This window comes from Dryobates pubescens, chromosome 3, assembly GCF_014839835.1.
Source record: "Dryobates pubescens isolate bDryPub1 chromosome 3, bDryPub1.pri, whole genome shotgun sequence".
Classification (NCBI taxonomy): Eukaryota; Metazoa; Chordata; class Aves; order Piciformes; family Picidae; genus Dryobates; species Dryobates pubescens.
The window spans coordinates 5,470,009-5,486,338 of record NC_071614.1 but is presented as its reverse complement, the minus strand read 5'-3'; the positions used below and the strand labels follow the sequence as shown (position 1 = coordinate 5,486,338).

General features: G+C 41.5%; 1 protein-coding gene across 4 annotated transcripts in view; it reads right to left on the bottom strand.

Annotated features, from left to right (window-relative positions):
- The window catches only part of ST18 (ST18 C2H2C-type zinc finger transcription factor), a 162,613-nt gene that overhangs the window by 11,926 nt on the left and 134,357 nt on the right, over positions 1-16,330 (bottom strand). For all 4 annotated transcript variants that reach the window (XM_009903665.2, XM_054179584.1, XM_054179600.1 and 1 more), the window contains 4 exons: positions 12,554-12,799; positions 6,784-6,899; positions 3,728-3,790; positions 2,845-2,913 (listed from right to left, as the gene is read on the bottom strand). In XM_009903665.2, coding sequence (XP_009901967.2) covers positions 2,845-2,913; positions 3,728-3,790; positions 6,784-6,899; positions 12,554-12,799 — 494 coding nt within the window. The remainder of the gene's footprint in view (positions 1-2,844; positions 2,914-3,727; positions 3,791-6,783; positions 6,900-12,553; positions 12,800-16,330) is intronic.

Genomic DNA, 16,330 nt, shown 5'->3' with positions numbered 1-16,330 from the left:
GCATTGAACACCTATTTTGCTCCCTTCTCCAACAGGGCTGCTTTGTCTTCAGGTTGATGAATGACATCTACATCTAAAATTGATACACTGAGCTGCAGATCCAGAAGCATTGCTGGTGCTTTTATTCTCTAGGAAGCTCACAGGGATGATTGGATATGAACTGTAGTTAAGGCAAACCCACAGGGATCAGCTGAGAAAAGCACCGACTGAAATACGTCCTGCTCTCTGTGGAATACGGATCAGTATCATTGTGTTGTGTGAAACCTAACTAGAAGAACCAAAAGAATCCCTCCAAAAAAATGACATTTACGCACTTCAAGAAGCTGTCTAAGGATAGAGATGACTACTTATTCCTGAAAGTCTCTGATCTCTCTCTCAAGTACACTTTTAAAGTTCTCTAAGGCTCGACAAACAACCTCTTTGGTGAAACAGAATAACCAGCTGCAATTATCCCTTGCAGCTTTAAAATCCGAGTCATCATCACATTTAGCATGTTTTTAATTTGACCACCTTACATTGCTCTGTGCAGCAAGAATTTGCAGAGGGAAAAATTTCTTGACTCAGACTCAAGGCTCACTTTCTGAACAGATCTTCCTTATTTCCAAGCTGCAGATCACATGGAAGCCTTGTATCTTTCCTGGCTTAGACTTTCATAATTGAAGCCAAAATCATATCTTGATTCTGGCAAATGAAGCACGAATAACATTTGGAAAAAAAAAATACACAGCTTTCTCATATCCATGCCTAAGTACATGAGGGCACTTTCATGGCCTGATTCAAGGAGCATTTGTGCCCTCTGCTCATGCAGCAATAGTGAGATTAGCTGTTGATATCACAACGCCGTACCTGGGCGAGCACCACGGCAGGTTTTGGCACAAGATTTCGCCGAGCTAACGCTGACCAAAAGCAGGGCTTGGCTTGAAAAAATTCACCTGAACAATGCTTGCAGGAAGCTAAAATAAGGTGGTTGCATGTGTGGGAAATAATTTTATTTAGCCCCTTTTCCCTTTTGCAAATTGTCTGTGAACAGATTTTGATTTTTGCTCTTTTTTCTAGTTAATTGAAATTAAATGCTAAGTGCGTGAGGCAACATATTTCTGTCTGTGAAATGTTCATGAACTTTGACTTTGTCTTTCACAACTCACTTATTATACATGGCGTACAGTGTGCAGTTTGTCATTTAAGTCATATGCTGTTGCTCCTCTTTCCTTATGGCATGACCAAAACTCTAGAAGCTTTAGTGGAAAAATAACCATATTGGTATGCAAATTTCCTTATTCACACATGAATATGGGGAGGGGAGGGGTGCTGCATGAGGAGCAACTATTCAAAATATTTGTGTGAGTGTCTATGTATGGCAGAAAGCCAATAAAAGCAGGGACAAATATATATGACTCAGCACATGACTTCAAATTTGTCAGCATTTTCACAAGGCAGCCCCTTGCTTATGGTGCTGCTCTCTCCAAAACAAACGGAACCTGAATTTTATACCTTTGAATCTCAGGGATAGAAAAACATTGAAGCATGGTGCCAATGTGTCAGTTTCTCTACTGGCTTTGGAAACCACTCTCAACAGTTGCCCCAATTAGTAGCCTTTTTTTTTTGCCTTTTTGGTGCTTCTCCAGTGGGTTCAGCTCCACAGCTACCATCAGTTCAGCACTTTGTTTATAATTCAGGCTAAAGGGTGAGACCACTAACATTTGATCTGATGAAGCTGACTTACAGAACACAGAATTAGCCAGGTTGGAAAAGACCTTTGAGATCACCGGGTCCAACCTATCACCCAACAGCATCTAATCAACTAAAGCATGGCACTAAGTGCCTCATCCAGTCTCTTTTTAAACACTTCCAGTGATGAAACTTGTGACTAAACACTGAGTCAAGCCTAAATGTAATCGCTCCTACTGTTAATGCCATTAGAACAGCGAAATAGAGCTATGATCAAACTTTATTTTCTTCTAACTGGACTAGGCATGAACCCAGAGGACAGAAAAGGACACTCACAGGATTCTCCCCTTTTTACACACATCCATGAGTTTTTCCAAGCCATCCATTATGGGATCCAATTTACAAGTTGCCGAGGGAAAGCTATGAAAGAACTCTAATTATCCTTTCCTTTTCCCCACATTCTTATTGACAAAGCCAATTCAATAAGTAGATGACTGGTTGCCAGTGCCTCTCTTGACTACAGATTTTTGAAATATTCATATGTCCCTATACATCTGTCTATATAGCAGAGCTTGCACAGCCCCTTTGTAAGTGACATTTCATGGTGAGAATTATGCCAGCACAAAAATCATATGACTTGATGTCTGCTTCAGTGACATTAAACTCATAGTATGTGGTAGTGAATGCTAAAAAATTATTTTCAAGAGTTCTGGTCGAATTTTCAGTGTTTTGGGTGGGAGTTTTTTTGTGTGTTTGCTTGTTGTTTTGAACTAGATTTATTTCTAACTAACTAAATCTCATTGAGTTTCACTGGATCAGACTGAGTTATTTGCCAGGTCAGTCTTACACGTTAGATATCTTCTGTTTCTCTCTGATTCACAAATACTGTGAGAGCAGTTTCTCTCCTAGACCTTACTTTTTTCTTTGCTTTGCTTTTCTTTTTCTTTTTACCCCTCAGGTCCTGGTTAATTCATGGAAAGGAAAGGGTACAAAAATGACAAAGCCAAATGGAGAAAAGTAAGCTCTATTTCACTCAAAAGCTTTCAAACCAATTCAAGTTTTGGACAAAGGTTTGCCCCTAGCTCAGAGCAATTGAAGTGAACCACTGCATTACTGTGGGGGACATGTTGACTGAAGGTAAATAACAATAACATTTGTTCTATTGTCAATACTTACTTAAGCTCCTGAGAGTTAGCAGCCATGAGGGATTTTAATGTCTTGTCAGCTAATGGGCACCCAGAAACACTGGAAACAAACATGATGTGAAATATTTTACTAAACCGGAACTTTTTTGGTTTTCCTTTTCTTAAAACCATCAACCTTCAAGCAACCATTTTTGTTCAAACAGTAACCTCCAGACAATCTGTGACTTACAAGGGGGAAAAAGGGAACCTCAAATATTTGCCCTTGGCAAAGGAGGTGCAGGCATAGCAGACTGTGGGTTTTAAATTGCTGGGAAGATACAGAGTCAGGGCCAAGGGTTTCTAAGCCCTTGTAAAGCTTTCCATGGGGAGGCAGAGGTACACTAAGTCCTTCATTTATGTTGCCTACAGGAAGGTCAGGTAGAGCACCTGGCCAAGTGGCTTTGAGAAGGCAGAAACTGCTTCCATTCTGCTCCCAAATGGAAAGTCAGGCAGTGATCATTTCAGTCCCCAGGGACTGGCTATTGACTTTAGGCTATTCTGAGGAAAACATTTAGCAACCTCAGATTCTTGGCTGATTTTGGATTTCAAAGCCATTCATAGAGATAGCTGTAGAAACAACATTTAGTATCTCATGAGTCTGTACAGAGTGCTAGCACACTGAGAGAAGTGAAAACCCTCCTAAATGACTTCTCTGCAGGTCTCAGCTAAGACAGACAACAGCAGCATGTGCTGCTTCACTCCGCTGGTCTACTGAGACCTTCAAAAATATAACCAACCCAGGAAAAACAACCACATGGATTATTCTTTACCAATTGCTTTCAAATATTTATCTGTGGTTGCTACAAAAGTGTTCAAAGATGGCAACAGGTACAAGTAGCTCCATGTCCTGCTTTAGGCTTCCTGTTGTTTCTTACCTGCGGTGTGAGGCATAGTTCCCTGTTACATGACCGCTGCCATCACATCCTGGAGTTGGACAGCTGTGCAAAGAAGATGCAACGAGGAATTAGAGTATGAATAATACACCACATAGCTCAGCCTGCCCTGCAATGAGTTGGGTAATGATCCTAGGGCAATCACATTCATCAATATGAATCTCAACATTATCATGATGCTGTGGTGAACTAGCAAAGTTTGCATGAGATCTCCAGTTTTCAATTGTTACTGAGATGCAGGGAAAAAGGGTTTTTTCTTTTCCTATTTCCTCCATGCAAAGCATAAAATCCCTTACTTTTTAAATTCATCTAATGTGAAAGCACCATGCTTTGTGTAGATTTTTTCTTACATGTGTTCTTGAAAAGACAGTTTTGGTAGCGGCACCAAATTTTGGCAGCAATTCATAAGTGTTAGTGATGAAATTCTGATTTTTGCCTCCTGTATAATACAGAGCAGAGAACAGCAATCTTCAAAATAATTCCCTTGACTTCTGACTGAAACAAGGCACTTTCTTTAGAAACACATCCAGGCTCTATTTGCTGACATAAGTGGAAAAAAATATAGGTTACAGTTGCTCGCCGAGCAATCAGCACAGAAGTTTCCCAAGATGTTTCTCAGCTATACTGAGAAGCGATGCAAAGGTGGTGTACACTTAGCACAACAAATGTATGCCTTTATGCCAAGAGATGGAGGGAAGTTTGAACTTGGAGATGATGTTATGGCTTCTGTTCTTCCTCAGTCGTAGCACTGAGCTTATTTATCAGCTTGGGATACAGTCCTCTGCAAAAGGGCAAAGAAAATCAGGAAATGCAATTTGTGCATGAAGGGAAGAAATAGGTGAATTAAGTGTGCCTTTCCACAGCATCCTGCAACAGTAACACCAGCCCTCCAGGGTCATCTTAGACAGGGCTGTGTATTCCTTCGCTGGGCCTGTGGTTAAGAAGGGCAAGCAGAAACTGTACCAAACTTTCAGCTGGTGCTCTGCAGTAATGAGTACGAGGCACCTGAGATCCTCAGCTGGCTGTTTTCTCTGAGCTAAGAGTCTTTTCACCTCTGTAAAGAAGCCTTAGGGAGACATCAGCCTCATTTTCACAGCCCAGTTCAACCTGAGCAATGCAGTTCTGGACAAGAGAACTGACTTAGAAAAACAGAAAGCATGTGCTAGGAGGTGGCATTTATAAACCAGTTCACTGCAGCTGAGCTGTGTCAGAATGTTTTTTTCTGCAAGTGCATATGCCATTTTAAAAACTTCCTCATGATGGAGCCACCTGTATTGAATTGTTCTCAATGTGATCATAGAAATGCAGTCTCTTCCCTGTATTACCTATAAGCTATTCTGATAAATTGAAACTGCTTCTTATTTAACACTCTCAACAGCTACATTTTGGATGACTTTTTCTACTCTCTGTGTGAAAATAAAACAATAAAACAGCTGTAAGCTGCTCATTGCCCCTGTAAATAATCTGGAAATTGTTCTTTAGGAGACTAGAAAAGCATTATACAAACAGAATCACAGGATGTATGTGGCTGGAAGAGACCTCAAAGGTGATGCAGTCCAATCCTTGACCCAGCACTGAAGAGTCAACATTAAACCATGTCCCTAAGCGCCAGTGCTTGAACACCTCCAGGGATAGTGATTTCACCACTACCCTGAGAGGACCATTTCAGTAAAGAATATTTCCTAATATCCAATCTGAACCTCCCCTGGTGCAACTTGTAACCATTTCCTCTAGTCCTGTTGCTGGTTACTGAGGAGAAGAGGCTGGTCCCCCTTCTCACTCCAACCTCTCTTCAGGTAGTTGTAGAGAGGAATGAGGCCTCCCCTCAGCCTCCCCTTCTCCAGACTGAGCAACCCCAGCTCCCTCAGACATCTTAAAACAGGCCAATATCACAAATGAATAAATATTAACCAAAAAAAAAGAGAGAAAAGCCATTAGTCTTCACAAACAAACTTGCTGTGATTTTTGTATGCATTTTGGTTTTGAAGAGGCAAATCGAACCTGACCTGTAGCAATTTAGGTCATGAACTGCAACTACAGATACAATGTGGAGAGCAGACAGCATGAAGTCTGCATGAGGAAAGAATCACTCTTCACAGCAGCTTGCTCCAGGGAAATGTAGAGAGGAACAAATCTGAATCAGTGCTGCCGAGCCTGGGGAGCAGGACACAAGGTGCTGGGATGTGGCTACACTACAGATACACTGCACACTGTCACCACTAAGTCATGCAAAGTGCACTTGTCTGGAGAGACCTACTTTGGTTTGGGACAGAAAGAAGTTTGGTGTAAGTGATGGCTAAGTCCTAGCTGACAATTACAGAAAAGAAACCCACTCTATTGATATCAACATGGTGTTGATGTGAATGCAAAGGGGGTTTCCCAAGAGCTAGAGGAGTTTTTAAACAGTTATTAGTATTATGAGCTGTCTGGGACAGTTTTACTGAAAGGGTTCTGAACTGGAACACACAGTGCTGCCTAGAAATATTTAATGGAATTATCCTGGTTTAGACAGCAAAGTGTTGGAGCTTAAGGCAGAGCAAGTGAGTCTGCACTTGGGAAAAGAGAGTACTAGCCTGTTCTCCCAGAGGGTGAATTTGTGTATCCCCTGGATTTTCAGCAGGACAGAAACAACCAACTCTGCTTTGAAGGAAGCAGATGAAGGACTTGAACACAGCTTTTGTACAGATTGGAAAATTCTGGGGTGACTTCTATCTTGTCTTTTATCTTGTTACGAACTTTGCATGTTTCCTATCTGAGAAATCCCCAGTTCCCTGTTTATCCGAGGAATAGAGCGTGGTACTCAATGTAATGTTAGTCATTACTCTGCCCAGACCCCCAAGACCTACCCTGGCTTGTTTCAGTCCCAGACCTGAAGTCTACTCAGTTGCATAGACAACAGGGAACAAACCACTGCAGTGAACTAGCCTGCAAGTCTCCCTACTCAGCTCCCACAAATCTACTCCAAACCAGTACTCAGAACAACGGTGTGGTCAGTTTTCAGCAGGGCAGGGGGAAATGGGGCATTTTTTGTGACTCACGTGATGAGTTCCTTTTTGAGATCTCTTGAATGGAGCTTGGGTTTAGGGCTTGGTATGGAGACATCTCCTGGGTACTTCTTTTCCTCCATATTTTCTGGAGAGCTCACTGGATCTTTCTGAAATATTAGATGAGAATGTGATTAAAGGTTTCCCTCTTTGAGGATTCCCATGTAATCAACAAATAGGTTGCTGTGGCAAGAAGAGAATCCCTTGGCCAATATTAAAGAAAGAAATGATGGAGAGAGATGAGGCCAAGTTTAGTACATCAGACTTTTTAAAATGTTGTGTATTTCTGAAAGTATTTCTAAAGGCAGATCCTGGCTTAAAGCTGTGCAGGGGGAAAGTGTGGCATAGATTTATAATATTCTGCTAAAGGCAAAAGAAAAACACACAAAGAGAACAAAAAGCAGCTGCTGAATACATAGAGAATCAAACAGGACTTCCATAATGAAGGGAAGTGCAAGTACCTCACTGAGTTTTGTCTACAGCTGAAGTGAGTGTGGCTGCACTGTGAATCACAAATTTACAGTCATGATTACAACCCCCTGCTGTGCAGAAGGAGAGGTCTGCAGGATGGAATGACTTGCTAGCTTACCCCAAAAGCAGAGCCTTGTTAAAGTGAAACTCATAAGAAAAAATCCATTTGGAAGTTTACTTAGTAGCAGGCTGCTAAGGCTAGTTCTTGATTTCTACTATTAGTAGATTAACATCATCCCTGCCACAGTGCTACTTGATGGATGCATCACGAAGATTCACTCCCTTGGGAAGAGTCCTTAAAAGGAATTACATTTCTATTTTCTCAAGAAAATCTTCTTTGATCACTTCAACATTGCTTGGTTGATGCTATTTTGAGAATGAATGCCTTCAATTATTATTATTTTTATGAAGGATAAGTATTTGCTTTCTAGAGGAATGAGTTGTGGATATTGCATCATTCAAGAACTCTCCAAAGCCTATAGCATCAATTATCAAATCTCTGTTAATCCCTTCTGGGACTTCATGTTGGTTTTGAGACTCCATTGCAGTCCCCAAGTAGATATCACCCAGAGATTACTGCCTGCAGGAGCTGGAACTGCTGCCTGTGGTTGAGAGGAGAATCTCCCAGGTCCTGCAAAACTCATGGGGTTAGTGCCATAGATGCTCTGGGCTTGTGCAGCTGCTGAACATGCCAGGACAGAGGCCCAGGGATGTCTGCAGAGTTGTTAACACAGAGCAGAGGGCTGAGGAGAATCTGGACTGAAAATGGAGATTCTGCCTAACGGGCTTTGTAAGCTCTGTGGGGGTGTTTCTTCTGATAAAGCTTCCATATGGTCCTCAGTTCTGGCAGCTCATCTTTGCCTGTTTGGAGACTGGATCCTCAATATGACTTCCTTCTGCTTTCTGGTACTGGCTACCTACTGCCTACTGAAACTCACACTACACATACATATAGAAACCATGCCACGTTGGTGCTGTATCAATTACTACTGATTTTTGCAACCACATTTGTGGGGTTGGTTTGTTTGAGAATAATCTCATCAGCTGCAAATATAGAAAGCAAAAATACATCTATTCAGCTTTTCTAAGCACTCTGCAAAGTAATTATCAAATAATTATTAAAAAAAACCCCAAACACACACAGACAAAAAACCCAACAAAACCAAACCCAATCTTGATTTATTTCAGGCTTTTAGAATTGTATTTCCAAAGGAAAACTTCAGATAAGGAGGAATAGAGAAAAATCAAAGATGTAGTTCAAATGTTAGTAAAGAAATAATAAATAGTTGAAAGTCCTCCAAGCACAGAAACTAAAACACTAAAAACCAAAAGGGGAAAAATGAGTGCCAGCTTTGTTAAAGATTCAGGAAGCTCAAAACAGTTTTCCAGCACTGAGTTAAATCCTGGTTCCAGTGGCATATGGTATGGGGATTCAAGTTCCTGACTCTCCTTGTCCACAAGTGCTGACCTGTCTTTCTTACACACACATTAAAACAACTCCTACAGGTATCATCACCAGTGTAACTCACTGCAAAATCTAAAGCTCCCAAAAGAAACAACAAAATGATCCTCCCAGTTGCCAGCTGGAAGTGTTCAGAGGTCAAAATAACTTCAAAAAAACACAGGTAAGGTTGTTTCCAGTTAATGAAGACTGGCTTATCACTTTCCTCTCTGCCAGCTAGCTCTGATAGGCTGCATCTGTATCACTGAGCTGAGGATCACAGAATCACAGAATCACCAAGGTTGGAAGAGACCTTAAAGATCATCAAGTCCAACCTGTCACCACAGACTTCATGACTAAACCATGACACCCATTGCCAGTCCAATCCCCGCTTGAACACCTCCAGAGATGGTGACTCCACCACCTCCCTGGGCAGCCTATTCCAATGGCTAACAAATCTCTCTGAGAAGAACTTTCTCCTCACTTCCAGCTTAAACTTCCCCTGGTGCAGCTTGAGACTTTGTCCTCTTGTTCTGGTGCTGGTTGCCTGGGAAAAGAGACCAACCCCCTCCTGGCTACAACCACCCTTCAGGTAGTTGTAGACAGCAATGAGGTCTCCCCTGAGATTCCTCTTCTCTAGGCTAAACAATGCCAGCTCCCTCAGCCTCTCCTCATAGGGCTTGTGCCCAATACTGCATTTCTAAAAATTTAGTATATGGTTTGACTGGATGCTAACTGTGTGACATTAGCCTCTTCTACTTCTTCTCAAAGGTCCAATTGGTTGGAGCCTGATGTAGAGGATGGTAGAAAGGCTACTGTGGCACTCCACTGGGCTCTTAAACTGCATGGGTACACCATGGATGCACCTGCAGCAAAGAAGAGCTGCTGTAGCTGTGCTGCAGGGTTTATTAACATTTTCATATAAAGAGTTTGTGCTCTTTATTTTGAATGAAAGTTATCTTTTGGTCATTTGCTGGTGCTACACCAAAAACTGGTATGTGTGAGTTATTCATCATGTCACTGTCTGATACCTGCTGCACAGAGAAAATTATGTACCTCAAGGCTTAACAACATACTACAGCATTACAGGTCACAGCTTCATTAAATGATCTTCCACCAAATCCTTTAACAAAAACAAAGATTGCAAGATGAAGGTTGACTTGAGTACATCTAAAGCCACCACCATGACTGGTGATAGAGGGTTTAGAACTGCAGTATTCTTATTGTCTCTCTTTGAAAGACTTAATTCTTTTCTTCAGATCTTACATATTAATTCCCCTGACTTCCTATGAGTTGTAATTTTGTTGAGCCTATAAACTGTAAACCCACCTATTTACACAATGGCATGATTTCATAGTAGCTCCTTTTTTGAGATAGTAAAAAATCATCTAAGGAGGACCAGAGCAGGAATACAATTTGTTTCCTAGTTAACACCCCTTAATATATTTTCCAGGAATGAGGGAGACACAGACATGTAAACTGGTGATTTCCTCAGCATTGGCTTAGCACCATGTGGAACACTTGGTAGTAGCCTAGCAGCGTGAAATCTTCAGATGGGTAGGAGCTGCAAAAGGCTGAAGACAGTGCAAAGGGGATGCAGGCAAAGGAATTATGAAGCTCTGCTTTTCTAGGATCTTACATCATGTGGCCCAAAAGAGGCTGTGTCTGTCTGAATTGAGTAGGTCAGACCTAAAGGACAAATATTTTTTGGCCCTTTTCACTTAGGACTGAGTGTAGAACATCAAACCTTGGCTTGTGTGCTTCTCCAGAGATTTAGCTTCAGGGGGAGAGATAATCCTTTGGGAAAACACTTTCAGCACCTCCCACTTTTTGGTCTGTTAGGTGGTGACCATCACAGCTAGTCAAGTCCAGCCTTTTGGTGTATAATTTTTTCCTTTCCCATTTGAACAGATTTATCAGTAAATGCTATTAAAATGCTGAAGAATTCCAGACAAAAAGGAAAAAACAAAACCAAAACCAACCAAACAAAAAAACAACCCAGGAAACTCAGGCCAAGCAGTGCAAACAGCACTATTTCCTGCAAGACCATGTGTGTATTCACGCAGGCACACCAGAGAAAGCAAGCAAGCAAGCAAGCAGTGAAACTCCATTAATGTACAGATGGAAGTTTATATTGATTTCAGCAAAGACCAGAACATAATGGTAACATGAATAACAGATAATAGCATCTGGCACTTTTAACATTTTTAAGCCCTGAAATCTTTGGAGAACTGACAGTTGAACTAACTGACAGCTCTAGTTATTTCTCAGCGTTTTCCTTTGGAGAGATTTTGAGCTTTGTCCAAATTCAGACTTTTTGGTTTTAATTTTTTGGTGTGTTCTGTTGTTGGTTTGTTTTTTTTTTAAGGGGGCATCTGGACAGGCTATTTCACTGAGAGAGAGAAAGACAATATTTTCTGGAAATTACCACCAAAATTAAGCAACTGTTGTGCATATGAACCAGATAACAATGAATTAGAAATAGATATAATCAGTCATTTTCCTTGCAGCAGGATGAGTGCCAGTCTTTGATTTGCAAAACAGAGCCTCTGGCCCTGAGATCACTGGACATGTCAGTGCTCCCTGAGATCACAAAAGCTCACAGCAGAGGTCTGAGGCCAGATCCTTGGTTGGGGACCAACTGCACAGTGTCAAAGCACTGAGTGCAAGGAGCAGGAGCGCCTGAGCACAGACCTTTACGTCCTGTTGGGTAGTCTGCTGATGCTTCCAGATCTCTGTGCCAGCAAGGGAGGGGGAAATAGCCACCCATTGCAGCCTTCTGAAAGCCAAGCAAGGTTTGAGAGGGATGTGGAGGTGCTCCTGCCACAGCTCCTGCTGAGCTGCGGTGGCAGCAGGGAGGAGGAGCAGCAGAACAGGCCCCTTGCCAAGTCTGCGACACCGCCTGATCCCCTGCAGCAAGGCTGTTCTCTCCAAGCTGGATGTGCTCGCTCAGTATGCGGCATCAACGGGGAGAGACTGAGCCCTCAGTCTACCCCCTCTTGTCAAACCCAGTCCGTGCTCTCATTGCAGAGGTAAGGAGCATCATCAGCCCCACAGGGGTGACCACAAAGTGCTCTTTAAGGAAACCTAACCTCTGAGAAGCAACCTACCTTGGTGAAAAGTGCATCAGACAGATCTCCACTCAGTGCTGACAGATTTTCTTTCCTCACACAACTGAATTATCTTTTATTTCTAGATATTTCTGGAACTGGAGGCCTGGATCCCTTAACCTCAGTCCTAAGTAGATTTACACCTGCTTATGTCTTCTTGAAGTGCCATATTCTTGGATATTTGACCAAAAGATAATGTTGTTGTAAACATAATGTTCAAATGCTGTTACTTGATATGTAAAACCTAAGAGGGAGGTAATGCATTTGAAGCTGGATAAAAACTCCAAAGTGAGACATCTTTTATTCTGCTTCAGAAAGCTATCATTCAGGCTTGTCTATGTTAATTACCAAGATTTTATCTAATTAGCCTTTGAAAGTGCTGATGATCCCTTCCTGATTTAAGAAAAATATAAGAAATAGAGATTCTGGCAGCTAGGCTCAAGAGAAAAAGATAAAGCCAGACTTGCTATCAAAATAGAGGAATAGGAAAGGAAGACAAAGAAAGGAGACTTAGAGACTTACAGACCTTCACAAGTGGGCTCTGAGAGCAAGATTTTGCAAAGTGAGGAATGAGATGGTTTTATGCCACATCTGAGAGGACAGTACGGTCAGCTCAATGTTCACAAACCTCTACCTGTGGAAACTGATTCCCTTCAAACTGTACTAGATTGGTCATCCCAAAGACCATCAGATGACCACTTATCCAAGGGGAAAAAAAATCACTCAGAAACTGGAAGAATACCTCTTTTTCTTCTTCTTTCCTGCCGTGGGTCTTGCTGTAGTTGATTGGTGTATCCCAGCCTTCCTGTTCACACAGAGCCTGGTAGAAGGCTGCATTTACCAGGATGCTGCTTGTTTTGAAAGGAGACGAGGAAGGAGTAGGAAGTGCTGTGCTGGAAGAAGTGAGAGGCATAACTTTGTCTTGGCTCCGGTTCTTTTTCATGCTTAAATCCAGAGTGCCATTTTCATCCACTTCTATCTCGGCTCCCTGACATGCAACAAGAAACAGAGACATGTTTAGATATGGACGTGGTGAGGCTGCAACATAACCATGTGGTGCTTTTAAAGGATAAATACAAAGGCATGATTTATTTCAATTTATCTGACTCTAAACCCAGCTTTTCGATTTATGTCAGCTAATGTCCAACTCTTAGGCAGACTTAAGAGTGGCTTCAGTAATGGTATCCCTGCATCTCAGCTTAAACATAGTAAGTGGAATTTAAATAAGATGCCTCTAAACCATAACCTATACACTCTAAATCTAGTTTTATTTAAAAAAAGTTTAGCTTTAAATCTTCTTGATCTTTTCACTCTTACAGAGAACTATGACCCCAATTCACAGTTAAAAGCATTAATGCATTGTTTAGGTCAGCAGCAGCATTACTATTAGATATCCTCCCTTCCCCCCACACCCCAGAAATATTACAACATCTGCATCATGGGGGAGAGAAGGAGGGGGGAAGAAATATGTCTAAAAGTAGCACATTAGCAGAAATTATCACTGGTTTTGTACGTCTCTCAAGAGAACAGCTTGCCTTAATTGTAGTTTGACTAGGCCGCTGTGGCACAGGTCTGCATTGAGACCACTGGGAGCCACAGGAAGGGCTTTAGGAGGTTGTCCCTGATGGAGAAATGCAGTATGTGATAAAACTTTGCTACCAGGGAAGTATAACAAAGGGCAGCCTGCTTGCAGGGATGTGTGCAGCTTGGGGAGCGACTCAGGCTCTCTTTCCAGGCTGGGAGAAGCTCCCGCAGCAGCTCCTGCACACAAGAAGGCACAAGGACTGCTCAGCTGTATAAGTGCAAGGGAAGGAAAGCTTGCGGCTCTGTCTTACCCTGCCTGACCATAGAAAAAGAGAACATATTGCTCTTCTTGGACTGACAAAAATCTCCTTTAATTGCAACTTACTAATGAAAGCAATAAAAAAGTTCTCCTCGTGCTCAATATGCAACCCTGCATGCTGACCTATTCTGTATAGAGGGATGAGTATAATGAGTATAAAACTCCTTGCTATTGCCAACAGTTACTAAAGCCAAGTGGGGGAAGAAGTTAAAGAGGTGACTCTGGAGGAGCACGTAGTAGTCTAGTTCCATGTTGCCCTGAAGGAATGTGGAAAACATTCAAAGACTATAAAGATAAATAACAAGGTCAGAGATTTAACATGTGGAATGCTGTAGTTAACACTGCCCTGTATTATGTCATCACTACTATGTCTTATTTACATCACCACAAGGCCCAGATACCACTTGGGCATTTGGGGCTTAGATACATTAGGTGCTGTATAACTGTAGGAGACAGACATATAAATCCAGATTAAGCTTTTCTAACCTGGATAATCTAAAAGTAGACCTGCAGCATAAGTCAATCACCTAAGTGCTCTAAGTGAAAGAGACAGGTGTGTCCAGGTATGTTCCTCCAGCTTTCTTACACCTCTTCCTTAAGAAGAGATGGAACACTAGCAAACAGAGCCTCTCTTTCTTCCCATTAACTATTGCTGGAGCTTGATGATTAGTCAGCCTTTTAATGGGGAAAGACAGGGCAGTGAAAGTTATACTTATTTGAGGCTGGTGAAAATGGTTGTGGTGAACTGAGGAATTCTTCTCCTGTGTGGAAAGTGTGACACGGCCACACCAACTGGACTGAAGGCACGAGATTCCTTCATGCAGCCTTGTCTTCCACCATTGCCAGTGGTAACTCATTTAAAGGTAAAATATGTCTGATGAAAATGCTGGTAGAAGATGAAAAAATAAGGCCCAGCAATGTCTCCTCACTTAGACAGCCTGAGTCCGTTTTGTGCCCATGGGCCTCAGCCAGATGCCCACCTAGATCGAAGCACCACCAAGCCATCTGCTTGCCCCTCATTCAGAAACTCAGGCACCTCTTATCTTTGCTTCTCCTGCGTAGCAAAGTTCACATTTTCAATCACAGAGCTTAAAGAGAGAGATGTTTTATTATATTTATGGGAAGTAAATACACTTCTAATATGTTCATACTAAGACGCTTTGGTTATATCTTTCTGCCCCTTTTTAGTAAATAGTTTAATCTCCTGTGATAGTTTTAAGCCCTGAATTTGACAGTGCAGCTTATCCTGGATAATAACTTAGTAACCACAACATCTTATGCCATCTGTATAATATCAAATACATTTTTATACCAGCATTAATAAACCTTAGTTACAAAAATCCAAGATATTAACTATATAAACACCAAGCACACTCTCCAGGATCTGACAGTACAGCTCTGCCATGATTGCCCCAGTGTTTTTTGGCTTCGTAGTTGATATGTAACTATAGCAATGAAACAGAGCTACAGTAATCAAGTTTAATGACCAATGTAAAGTAAAATGCTAAATATTGTAGTTGCTGACATTTTTCATAATAAAAAAACTTGGGTTAAGTCTGCACAACCAACATTCACATAAAATTCCAGACCTCTGTGACAGATGGCTTAGGAAAGGAAGCCATGTGACTGGGCTGCAGTAGTTTTATAGTGCAAAACCCATAAATAGTGCAGATTCTCTGTCACTGACAAAATATCGACTACTCAGAAGGCAACAGTGACAGCAAAAAGGACCCAAACCAATCAAGGTCCTCTCCTCAGTGAAACTGGATGGAGAAAAATATCAGGAAATGTGTTGTCTCTGAGAAACAGGTACCATTAGCTGCACCAAGGAGCTCTGGCTGATAAGCAGAATATTTGCTAATGTGGACATTTAAAGCTTCCTCAGCACTTTCCTGAAATTCATGTAGAAGTTGGGTTGTCCAACATGCACCTAATTCTGACCAGGGAAGGCTGGTTTGTGTGTTTGTGAAGTAGTGTACAGATGGGGTTTAAGTGAGCTCACAGATGCACACAACAATTAAATAAAGTCATAGAAAAAAATATCCCCTTTTGCCCATCACAGGATGGATCACAGGTTTATAGCATGGCTTTTGGTACAGAATGGTATGAAAGAGCTACCACTTTGCTGCCTTCATAGCAAACTCCAAATGGCAGAGTAAAAAGAGATAGTCAAAGATAGCGTTCCAGTTTTCATTTCTGCTCTCATTGCACCCTCCTCTCAATATGTCTCCTTTGCTTGTTTTACCACGTTTATTTTTACATCAGTTTTAAAATTGAACTAAAAAGACAAAAATGGCAAATGACAAAGAAAAAAAAAAATAACAAACTTGAGCAGTGCTGTGACATGCTGACAGAAAATGGCACTTCCTATGCTTAGCTCAGACTTGTAAAGGCTGTGCACTCCTCAGTGAAGGCAAGATCTTATTACTGTCAGCTCTAGTGCATGTGTGAACAGGCCTATATTTACCCATTTCTCATGACATAATTTAAATATGGTTACCAAAACAATGCAAACTCTCCTGATCCTTCCTTGAAAATGTAAGCAAAATAAAGATGCAAATGCCTTTAACTTGTATTAGTTTGCAGCTGTGGAAATCTTTGGAGCCTGATGCAGATCTTATTTACATTTATGTTTGCACTGATGTACACCAGGGAAAAAAAATCCACTGAAGCAAT